This window comes from Lissotriton helveticus, chromosome 9 (assembly GCF_964261635.1).
Source record: "Lissotriton helveticus chromosome 9, aLisHel1.1, whole genome shotgun sequence".
In the NCBI taxonomy this organism is placed as follows: Eukaryota; Metazoa; Chordata; class Amphibia; order Caudata; family Salamandridae; genus Lissotriton; species Lissotriton helveticus.
In genome coordinates, this window is record NC_136070.1 from 182369077 (window position 1) to 182381979 (window position 12903).

A 12903-nucleotide genomic window follows, 5' to 3' on the forward strand; every position below is an offset into this window, starting at 1 on the left:
GCTTGTGAAAACCTTTGCATAAACATTGCGAGAAACAACAAACCCCCATGTACCCTACACGTGATCTACCACCCTCCACGAGACAACCTCTCGTTCTTCGAACAAATCATGGAAATCATAACTACCAACGTAGGACAACACTGCTCCCAGATATTCCTAGGACACTTCAACCTTCATTGGAACAACCCCAATGACCCCTCAGTTAACAGCCTAAAATCCTTTCTAGTGGATCTTAACCTGAACAAAATCTATGACAGCCCTACGCACAAACTGAGCGCAACCCTGGACCTAATCATTGCTAAAGTAAACTCCATTCAACTCGAACCAATCGTCCCATGCGACTGGACAGATCACCACGGTATCATCTTTCTCATCACCGAATGAGTGAGGACACAAACCACAACTCAAGAAACCCAGACAATCGAAAAGGATCAGTCGCGACCTGAACCTTAATGACTTGAAATCCCTCAGCAACAACGCCTTGCCTACTCCAACGGACATGTCAAATGTCCATGACCTTATAAACCACTGAAACATTCTTGATACAGTTGTGCCCTTACAGCTAAAAAGATTGTCCACTAGAGACTCCAAACCATGGTACAATGGGAGCCTAAATGAAGCAAGACACAATTTGAGACTAGCCGAACAAGTGTGGAGATCCTTTCAGTCCCTGGAACACCTCAAGCACCTGCAATCACTTAGGAACACCTACAATAATCACACCAGAAACTCCAAAGCAAATTTCTTCAGAGTTCAACTAGACAAAGCCAAAAATCGTCAAGAAAACTGTTCGAAATTATCAAACATCAATCTACTCAAAAACCCAACCCCTGCACAATGGGATCCCTTCCGCTGCAAAACTGCAATATATTTGCCGCCTCCCTTCTTGAAAAGTCTAAAGATTGAAAGTGATCTCCAACCAGCAATTGAGCTCCTCCCGATGATACCCCCGAATAGCCCAGGCCAGCATATGATAGTTCAGCACCCAGACCTACATGTACTCTCCCTCAAAACTCCTCGTGGGACACTTTCAAAACCTTTGATGAAAATGCCATTCCTAATATCTTAACAACACTTAAACCATCAAACCACTTCTGCAACCCTCTACCAGCAAACACCTTCAATGAGATTAAAACCTCTTTAATCCCTCTCTGGACTACGACAGTGAATGCTTCACTACTCCAATGGGGCTTTACCAGACTGCCTAAAATCAAGGCAAGCAACCCCCATTCTAAAATAAAAAAAAAACCATGGTGATGATACGAACACAGATAACTTTCGTCTCATTTCCACCATTCCCTCTCTGGCAAAGCTCCTTGAGAAACGTGTACATACCCAGCTATGCAATCACATTGATCAGTTCCACCTTATTGACCAATTCCAAAACGGTTTCCGTCAGGGTCGCAGTACGGAAACAATCCTTAACCACATAGTTGATGACGATCAGAACAAATCTTGCTTCCTAATCCTCCTAGACCTATCCTCAGCCTTCGACATGGTCAAACATGACAGCCTCCATGAATTACTTGAACACAGAATGGGATTATCAGGCGTTGTCCTAAATTGGTTTCCTTCATTTCTACACAACAGAATTCAAAGAATTATGGTTAATCAATCCTTGTCGACTACCACTCCTGTCACCTATGGGGTCCCTCACGGAGCCACCTTATCACCTACTCTCTTTCCCCTGTTCATGGAGCCTCTAACCCAAATTCTGAAATTTTCCAATGTACAATATCACATGTACGCAGACGACACCCAACTATACCTTAAAATCTCCTGCCCTGAGGATATCCGTCTACTCAGCACAACTCTGCGAAACACCCAAACCTGGCTATCCAGAAACCACCTTAAACTCAACTCGCTCAAAACCGAATTCCTCTTAATTGCCCCACCAAAAAGATCCCTCAACATCGAAGATTGGATTAAACACTTAACAGTTTTCAACTGCCTTCCACACATTACGGATTCCACAAGATCACTAGGAATTACACTTGACAAGAATCCCAACATGCAAGAACACATCAGCTCAGCCACCAGAGGTGCAAACTTTCAAATGAGCATGCTAAGAAAAATAAAACACTTCCTCCCCTTTGACGACCTTAAATCAGCAGTGCAAGCGCTAGTTATCCCCAAATTAGACTATGGGAGTGCTACCCTTTGTGGTCTGCCGAGATCCAAGTTAGTTCCACTAAGGGCATCCCTTAACTCTGCTGCAAGGCTCATCAATGGATCGAAAAGGTACAGCCACATCAATCCAGATCTGAAGGCACTAAACTGGCTCCCTTATGAGGCAAGGATTCAGATGAAAATTGCCTGCATTACCCACAAAGCCTTACACTTCAATACACCGCAGTACCTAGCTGACAAACTGGAACTTTCCAGTGGTAGCAGATCATCTAGAAACACAAGCACCTTACTGCTCAAACCTCAAAAATTTAGAAAAAAGAAAACCTACAACAGAGCCGTTTCCGGATTGGCCCTAGAATCTGGAACTCCCTGCACCCTGAAATCAGACTGATCCCTTCAATCACTGCATTAAAAAAAGAAGTCAAGCTGCTTTTAAGGAACAAATCTCTACCCTGGACCCAAAAACGAATTCTCTGGATACGGATGTGACGCTGTTCTCCAACCAGGGCTTGCAAGCCGTCTGAGTACTGGTTTTAAATCACTGTCCCACTCCTGATTTGCAACGTCTTGGTTATCTATCTTCTACTAATTGAACTATCTGTAAAGCGATCGGATACCCTTCTAGGGTAAAGTTTGCGCTATATAAAACTTTTAAAATAAGTGGCACTTTACTACAAACTAATACATTAGAAGCATGATATTGGAATGCTCCACATTTTTAGGGTGTCGACATAGTCTGATATAAACAGCAATAATGTACCTCTCTGTACAGTCTGTACACCCCAAACATACTGTGCTGAGGGCTAAAATGCACTAAAAGTGGGCAAGGAAATATTTTTTCCAAGAAACAAAAATCGACCGTTGCACTCACTATATAAGAATGGACTGTGATTTCAATAAATTGTCAACCACTGAAGGGTGGCCACTTTCCCGTGCTACACTTTTGAGACCACTGTACTAGTCACACATGCAAATGCATTACTGTGAGACTCAACCATAAGAAATCCTCAACAAAAGTGCATAGCCTCCTAGGCGTGTCTGTCATTGTCGAACAGCTGGTGCTGCACCACCCCATGTGTGATCAAGTCTGCCGAGCTGATGGAAGGTTCTAGAAGGAGCTTAGGGCGGTGCCAGCTTCTGCAGGTATTCTAGGCCTTTGGCCCCACAAGCACTCTTAACGGGACACGGCTCACGCCCGTGCCGTGGCAGTCAGTGGGCACTGCTGGGGTGGGTTTCATATGGTTTAACTTAGGAAGGTTTGAACCCAATCGAACTGCCAGGTTCTGAAGCCCAGAGTCGAGCCTCTTAGAGAGACAGGTGTATATGATATTTCACAGGGGAAAAGATGCACTGCGAAAAGGGAGTTTGTCACCTAAATGAGCCGGTTTGGAGTAGTGAAAGGATTTTTCGGAGTGCAGAGCTGAAGAATAACGTCCTTGGCTACTGCAGTGACGGTGGGTGACAAATGAAAGTTCTATAATATTATGTGGTGATCTGGATTCTGTGGCATGGGGAGTGGAGAGTTCAAGGAGCAAAAGAGCAGTTTTTGGAGGGAATACAAGTGACCCTCGAGGCCTCGCTCCTGTGCTGCCGGTGAAGAAGTGTTTTTGTTACATGTTCTTAGAGTTACAAGCACAAGAAGATAACTAACAATAGAAGAATCTATATTTACATTTAGCATGACCGCAACATGTTTTGCACATCACCTGTAGTCACAAAAAGTATTTGAAATACCAGAATAGATATTGCATTACCGTGGTAAATATCTTGAAGTGATCCACCTCCACAGTATTCCATGCAGATCCACAGCTTCTCTCGACTAACAAGACAAAAAAAAAAAGAACGATAAAGGCTATGATTTTACTGTTTTAAAAACACAAACGATTACATATTTCTCCAATAGCCATTCTTTAAATGTGTCAATAAAAATACTGAAGCTTAATGCACACACTCCAGATGGGAAAAAAACTCTTTCAGCGGCTGTGTTCCAAGGTCTGCTGCGTCCGGTTCGATGCTCCACAAAACGGTAGAAGTGCCAGAGCAAAAGCCGGAATTCAGACCAGTCTGGCTAGTCAGGCTCCATCATCCGGTTATGGAGTTGCACAAAGATATTACTAAATAACAGCAAGCCAATACAAACCAAGTTGTGCGATTCCTCGTAAACCCATAGACTGGGATGAAAGGAAAATCAGAGGCAGGCGGAAGGAATTCAAGATAGAAACACATAGGGACACATTACGAGGACGGTGAGACCGCCACAACCAGGACGTTGGTGGCGGTCCCATTACCATCGGACCCTGCAGGACCGCCCGCAGCATTACGATGGCGGGTGGATGTAGAGCTGGCAGTCAGACCGACTGCCACACATCTCTCAGGCTCCTTGAGCCTGTCGGAGGGACTGCAATCCCTACAACAGTGGGGGTGCATGTTCAGGCACTGCCGTAGGGATTACAATTACCATTTCTATCGACAGTTTCATGGCAGTAAACCCACCGGACGTTTTATGGTGGTTAACTCGCGATGAAAAGGCAAGCGGAAAGGGACTTTGGGGGCCCCTAACCCCTGTTCCCCCTGGATCTCCGGTTGTCCGCCATCACCATTGTAATGAGGCCCATATTTAGAGGGCAAGTACTGAGCAGAATTCCCTCTTAACAATCCTTTAAGTTTTTGACGTTGCTCTTTGCAGAGAGGAACAGAAAAAAAACTTTGACTCAATATTAAATAACCAATCCCACAATTAGTAATCAAAAGATAGGAAGGGTAATCAAAACAGGCGTACTCATTACTTGGTGTAATGCTGCTCATACTATGCGAACACACTAGGGGTATACAAGAATATGTGAAGACAGCCATGAATGAAGAAATAAGAACACCTCACAACAGCAGTGACAGGAGCGTGACAAGGATAGAGACTCCTGGACTTATCAATGTACAGCTCATTTGCAAGCGATGCGCTTTCATCGCTTCGAGGGGGATTTCTATATGTGCTCCAACTCTTGCACTAAAACTATCTCGTCACGGTCTCTACCTCAACAGCGCCAAGGGGTACTGCTGTTTTAAACTAAGTGCTGGAAATTGGGTTACTGTTTGAGGGGGTTAAAACCCTATTCAAGCAACAACCACAATCTAAGTCAGGGTGAAACACAGCAACCCCTCAACTTAACTTCTGCTTAACCCTCTGGTTGTATGGCATAAAAGCAGTCAGGCGTAACAATTACAGGCATTAAGTACATATGCAGCACTTCAAAGAGTAATAAAGTGAGAACACACACAAGAAAATTCCCACACAGATTTAGAAAAATAGAATAAAATGTGCTAAATTATTTGAGATCAAAACAATAAAAATTCAATCAGTAGAGCCGGAGATATGACATTTTAAAGATTTAATTGAAAAGAGGGCCTAGAAGCACCAAGTGCCAACTGAGGTTATCTGGTCGCGCCGGGCATGCACAAAGTACCAAATTTAGGTTGTTCGAGATGGAGCAAGGGCCGGATGCAGGGAAAGTTAGGCTCGCTAAACAAACTACCTTAAATCCTGGTTTGCGGAGCGCCTAAAGATCCTGCGATGAGGATGCTTCGCGCAGCGGCAGTTCCGAGGGAAGTCATGCGTCGTCATAGAGGAGGCCGTCAGCAAGGGGCTTGCGATGAGAAGCCCTGCAGTGAAGGTGCATTGCGCAGAGGTGGTTTGGAAGAATCTGCGTGGCAGTGATGTGGAGTAATGCATTGTCATCAAGGATGCAGTCAATGAGGGTGTAGTAATGCGAAGGCCTGTGTCAAAGATGTAGAGGGCAGCAGTGGTTCTAAAGTGGCTCAAGGGAGATACAGCACACTGCATTGGTTCTGCTCACAGGACCAATGCTGGGCTGTCAGAGCACCTCCAGGTCCACTTCCAAGGGTCCAGGACTGGGGTGGCACCACTTGGGTGACAAGTCCCATAGAAGGGAATGTCCCGATCATGGTTGGAGCCTTTTCTGTCCCCGAGACTCTGAGCAGGACCACCAACTAGCCCTTGGAGTCACTCTGGAGGTCCTGGAATCAAGAAGCAGTTCCACTCCTTACTCAGGCAGCAAGGCAACACCTTCTTGCAGAGCAGCACACTTCTGAGATTTGGGTCCATTTTGTATACCTGGTGCCCACTTTAAAGCTTCTGGAGATATCCACCCCACATGTGCTTGGAATGTCCCACCTCCCTGCCCTGGCATCCAGCTCATCGGAGGCCACAAAAGGCTAGTGTAAAACAGACCCTTTGTGATTTGCAAGTGTGCTAGGCAACAGCTCCCGCCCCTTATCAAGGCAGAGAAGGCCATCCTGCCAACATCTATTCCCTCTGTCTCACTAACTGAGAGCACTACACAAAGACCAACTGCCAGCTACACCTAGTCATGTGACCCAGGACACAAGCTGCAGGAACCAAATGGATGGGACAAGAAAATGCAAACTTTCTTAAAGTGGCATTTTCAGAATTGTGACTTAAAATCCAACATCATCATTAAACAGGGTTTTAAATTACCATTTTTAAAAAACTTTATTTACCTTTTTCCATGTTAAATTAACAAGAATGTGAAGCAGTTTCTCAAAGCAGCATTACCATAACATCAATTCTAGCACAATAAACCACAGTTTACAGTGTACTTGGAGGGGAGAAGGGGGGGGAATTGGATTTGATTAGGGCGGTTCCATGCCCATGATATCTAGATCGTGGCCTCACATTTACATTTTGTAACACACATTCCACACTATATCGAATAAATTACAATTCTTTAGGTACCAAAATCATTTCTTTAGACTCCAAAACCGTTCCGACTTGTTCTCAATTGAAATGTATCACTTATTAAATGTATAAGGTGATCCAGTATTGTCTTATGGGAGAGGTAGGTCTTGCATTAGTAAAAAAACGTTTTTTTACTACTAGAACATATAATTTAAGAGTATATGTCCAACTTTTTAAACACAAAGCACCCTTCCCTATGGGCTGTTAAGCGCCCACTCTATGGGTGACAAATGTATTAAAAAGGAAGGCTTGGCCCCAGGCAAAAGATTTATTTTGCCAGGTTGAAATGGCAGGTTAAAACTGCACATGCAGGCTGCAATGCCAGGTCTGACATATGTTTAAAAGGCTACTCAAGTGAGTATCACAATCAGTGCTGCAGGCCCACTATTAGCATTCAATTTTAAAGGCCCTGGGTACATGTAGTATCACTTTACTAGGGACTTGCAAGTAAATTAAATGTGACTATTGGGTGTAAGCCAATTTCACCATGTTTAAACGAGAGAGCACAAACACTTTAGCACTAGTTAACAGTGGCATAGTGCACATCATCCTAAATGCCAACAAACATGGGTTGATAAAATAGGATTGTGAACACAACACGTTTGAGGATGACCCTTGAGAGAGGACCAAGTCCAACACTAAGGTTCCCTTATATGTGTGCATCCTACGTAGTGAAATTAAACTAAAGCCCTCATTACAAGTTACAGGCTAAATTTCAATCCCACTACAAGCGTATGTTTGCATAGGGACTAGAATTAGGAGTTGGGGGATAATTACCCCACCTTTGCCGTTTTCCCTTGTTAAAACATGGCATGGCAAACCTGCTGACATTAATTGGGGGGCGGATGGGAAGGGGAACATTGAAAAAAGGCAAAATATGAGGAATTTGTTGTATTGAAAACAGATTTCAATGTTTAGCTTCACATTTCTGTTATCCTGGGGCCACTTGTGGCAAATACTACACCCCAGTCCGGCAAACTTGTAATGAGGATCGAAGAGTTTTAATTCTATGCCAGGACACGGAAGCGAGGATCAAGCTATTCCTTCTTCTTTCATTTTTTAACAACAGCCATTTTAACCAATAACAATCAATACAAAGACTTCATTTCCCATGAAGCTTTAGAAAAAATATCAAGTCCGTAGTAAAGTCTCCTATCCAATCAGGCGCCTCCTGGTTCCATAACTTTCAATGACCCCTGCTGGACCCCTTCTTTCCTCGCTGCAGCAGCCTGTGTCAGTTAAGTCTAGACACTTTCCCTCAGTGCTGCTTGGGATGGTTTGTTTCGCATTTTCTCTGTACTGTGCTTTATTGCTTACTAATTTGATTTATTACAAAGTTTCTCTTCATCTGTGCGGCCGCTGGAACACGTTGTCGCTCCTACACGGCCGCGACTGATATACCTCAAGTGCCGGGTCGGAAGTGTGCGGCGGTCCACTGGCTGCCAGAGGGCGCGCCTTCCTTTATCCTTTTGAACGTTTTTTTCTCGGCTAACGCAGGTTGGGGGTCGCGTCAGTCACGGCCAGCGCTGAGCGCCTCCATCAGTGTTTGCCGATCGGTGTAGATTAAAAGGCTTAGCCTGGAGCAGAACACCCCTCTGGGGTAAGATTACAGGCTTCCTCAGGCTGAATATGTGCAGACCGGCCCATGTAGGGGTTCTCTGCCACAACCAGCCACCCCTCCCCCATACTTGCTGTACGCTCCCTCCAGGGATCTTGACATTGGGTTCCCACCCAACCACAGTAGCCCTCTTACCTGGTGGGTGGCCACCACCTCACTTACCAAGCTTACCTGATAACTACCTCTAGCCCTCAACTCCTCTGGAGTCCCTGGAAGGTGGACGAGTTTGCCTACTGCTATGAGGAGAAGGAGTCCCAATACATCCCGCTCCCAGAAGCCACGCAAGCGCCCACACCCTGTGGCATTACCCCGGAAATCTACGCCAAGATGGCGACTTTCCTGACCAAATATATTACGGATCCGAAGAAGGGCATTGACAGGTCCTGGCGGGCATGCCAGGATAAACTGCTGTATGTCAGGGGCCCCTTGGTAAAGATCTTCGAAATGGCACAGGATGCTAAGACGTCGGGGGCCCGACTCCACGAGATGTCCTCTCTAATTGGGCTCAACGAGTCATCAGCTTCTTAGGCAACGCAAATTGTGCCATCTCCACGGAGAGGCGCAGGTTGCTTCTCATAAAACTGGACCCAAAACTAGGCGAGCCAGCCATCTCAGAAGCAGGCCAGGTGGCTCAGGGTGGGCTCTTTAGTGATCCGTTTGTGAAGGAGCTTAGTAAATTTGTCTCCACTTTCAATTCCTTGGACAAGGGCCAGTCCACAGTGAAACGCATATTCAATGCGCGGGTTTTTAGCGGGGCCGGCCGTGGTGGGGGCGCTAGACTGGCCACTAGTGACTGACAGCCGTCAGTGACTAGCGGGGGGCCAACAGTCACAGATAGAACAGTATCAGGATTCCTCGCGCTTTGGAAACTTCTACCCCACCAGGGGTCAGTCCCGTTGCAGAGGACAGCTAAAAGGAGGCCGTGGCGGAGGCGCTCCCCCTACCCACGGTGAGTTTGTTTATTATCTCATGTCGTTGCTTGGAGGGCCGACTAGCTCAATTCCTTGACAACTGGTGGGCCCTCACGACTGACACTTGGGTGCTTGAAACGGTGCAGGGATTCCACATGGAGTTTTATAGCTTCCCTGTTCAGGTCCCCCCCCCCTCCCCTCCCCTCCCCTTCCTTCTTCCCCTGACACCAATCTGTTTTTCCGGAAGGGAATCAGACCTCATACAGCAAGAAGTGCAGGAACTCCTGGACAAATGGGTAATCTGCCGCTCGTCTCATCCCAGAGGCTTTATGAGCAACCTCTTCCTGGTGCAAAAGCAAAATGGGGGTCAATGGCCGGTGATAAATCTCTAAGAATTCAACTAGAGGCTGATCTGCCACTTCAAGATGGAGGCTATTCACCTACTCTGCAACCTTCTGCGCCCCAATGATTGGATGGTCCTGTTGGACCTAAAGGGTTCTTACCTTATGCTTCCTATTTTTCCGCCTCACTGTTTCCTCTAATTTCTATTACAGGGCCAAACTTTTGAGGTCACCTCCCTTACCTCTGGTCTGTCGTCGGCGCCGTGGTGCTTCGCCAAGATATTACACCTGGTGGTGGAGAGGTTGATATTGCAGGGCATCAGGAAGATCGTTTATCTGGACGACATGCTGTTCATGAATCAGTGTCTTCGGTTTTATCGCAACAGCTGCGGTTGGCAGTGCTTCTCCTCTAGTCACTGAGATTCGTGATGAACCAGGCAAAGTCCTGCCTCCTTCCCTCTCGCTCGTTCACCTTCCTAGGGTTTGTGATCAAGTCTGTGTTGGCAACACTAAGCCTCCCGTCCAGGAAAATGGCGAAAATTTGTCACAAGATACAGCAGATTTTACAGAAGCCTCAGACTTCTCTGCGTAGTATCGCCAGAGAGGCTGGACTGTTGTCAGCCTCAATACAGGCCATTTTACCGGGTCCTCTTCATTTTCGGGCCCTTCAGAGACTTAATGCGTCTCATCTGTGCTGGAGTTTAACTTATGCCCAGCAGGTTTTGCTGTCCGAGGAAGCAAATGAGGAGCTCCATTGGTGGCTTTTCCACATGGAGGTATGGAACGGTCGTTCTATCTTCGGTCCCTGCAGACCTGGTGATCGATTCAGACGCCAGCGGTTCAGGCTGAGGGGCACGTTGTGGAGAGTTCACCACAGGAGGAGGTTGGTCCATCGCAGTGCGGTCATTCCACATCAACTGCCTGGAGGTTATGGTGGGCTCCTTCGCATTCCGATGTCGGGACAGAGCCCAGTCCTCCGTCCTCCTCAAAATGGACAACGTGGCGGCCGGCCCCTACATAATCCACCTGGGTAGGATTCGCTCCAAGGCTCTAGCGGACCTCGCCAAGGACTTCTGGGAATATTGCCTGTCACATCATGTGTCGGTGATGGCGGAGCATCTCCCGGGAGTGTCCAACCAGGTAACGGACTGGCAATCCCGCCATCTTAGAGACTCGAGTTTATGGAGGCTTTTTCCTCTGATGTTCCAAGCCCTTCAGGATCGATGGGGGCCCTTCTCGGTCAACCTGTTTGCGTCCCACCTCGACCACCAGCTTCCCAGGTACTTCAGCTGGAGTCCGCACCCGGGGGGGACGGTCACGGATGTGTTTATTCAGGATTGGGCCCTGGAACGGGGTTATGCCTTTCCCCCTTCGTCATAAGAATGCGGATGACAACCCAAACCCGCCGGTAGAGGGCGGAACTGGTGGTGATCACCCTAGACTTGAGAGCGCAAGCATTGTTTCCAGTTCAGATGGAACTTTCCTGGGCTTCTACAATCCGTCAACTCCCGCTCCCCTCATCTCCTGAGCAACCCAGTGGGCAATCCGCACCCTCTGACTGTGAGAGACTCCCTGCCTCTCATGGCATGGAGGATTACCGGGCTCGATGGAAGGTCCCGGGACTTTCGAGAAACGCTGTGGAACTCCTCTCCCAGGCCTGGGCAGACGGCACGGTCAAGCGGTACCGGTCGGCCTGGTCTCAATGAATGGGTTGGTGTCTGCAACAGAGTCTGGATCCTGTGAGGGCCCATTTGGCTTCTGAGGGCCTGGCGTACAGGACAATTAATACCTTCCAGTCCGCAAACTCGGTCGGGCACGCCGCAGTAGCGGTTCATCCAGTGGGAGACCACTCGATGGTGAAAAACAGCTGCGCGGCATTCGGTTTTCCCTTCATCCAGGACCGAGATATTCAGTCCTCTGCCATGTCAACAAGGTCTTGCATCTCCTATCCTGATGGCCTAGCAACAAGTATTTATCGCGCATGCAACTATCATCCAAACTGGCCATGTTGCCATGCTTGGTGTCCTGTAGACAACTCTCAGATGTCAGGGCCCTTAATATCTCCGGTAAATCGTTCACCACAGTAGGCGTTACCTTCCACGTCTCTCGTTGCACTAAATGCCAGTTGCGGGCGATTTCATACCCGGCCTTCCCAGGAGTCCCCAAACTCTGTGCAGTAAGATGCAGCAAGGCCTATGAGGTCATGGCAGCGGACGTGCGTCCACATGGAGAGCGGCAACTTCTCATTGCTTTGAGGAAAACTATTCGGGCAGTTTCATCCCTAACCATTGCAAGATGGGTTCCCTGGGTGATGCTAGAGTCTGGTATCGATACGAAGGTCTTTGGAGCGCATTCAGCGAGACATCGAAGGCCTTTGTGTTAGGAGCTCGCTTGGAGGACATTCTGAATGCAGCAGACTGGTTGTCAGACTCAATCTTCAAGAGGTTTTACTTTAAGCCAGTCTCCTCCATTGCAACCCTAGTGGTGGATAAGCTTTGAACTAGCCTAATCCTCGCCTCCGTGTTCTGATATAGAATGAAAAATGCCCTAGCTTTCGTAACAGAAAGTTTCAATTCTATTAAATACACGAAGGCGAGGATTAGCCAGCCCTCAGGATGAACAGGAACCCACCCGGGTTATGGGACATACGTCAAAATGTAAGTAAACCGTTTTCCTGTTTTTTTAATGCGTTACTGTAATGCTGTCCAAGATAACCTCACCGCATGCACGATATTAGGACTCCTTTTCTGCCCATAGGTGCAGAGTCCTCAAAAGAGAATTAAGAAACTTCCATGGTCGTCTTTGTCGCAGGAAGAAAGAATAAGTCCAGCAAGGGTTTTCAACAGTTATGGAACGAAAAGGCACCTGATTGGATTGGAGACTTTACTACGAACTTGAGTATTTTTTCTAAAGCTTCATGGGAAACGTAGTGTTTGTATTGATTGTTATTGGTTAAAATGGCTGCTGTTAAAAAATGAAAGAAGAAAGAATAGCCTAATCCTCGCCTAGGTGTCCTTAATAGAATTGAAACATTCCGTTACGAAAGCTAGGAAATTTTTCATTCATACCCGAAGGCGGTCTCTTAAAACATGCTTCATGGCAGTATAACAAAGAAAAAATGAAAATGTGCTT

The 12903-nt window shown here is 46.9% G+C and overlaps 1 protein-coding gene across 1 annotated transcript in view; it reads right to left on the reverse strand.

Moving 5' to 3' along the window:
- The window catches only part of MAP4K5 (mitogen-activated protein kinase kinase kinase kinase 5), a 686515-nt gene that overhangs the window by 470733 nt on the left and 202879 nt on the right, over positions 1–12903 (reverse strand). The window contains exon 4 of the mRNA XM_078659722.1: positions 3885–3949. Within this exon, the coding sequence (XP_078515848.1) occupies positions 3885–3949 (65 nt within the window). The remainder of the gene's footprint in view (positions 1–3884; positions 3950–12903) is intronic.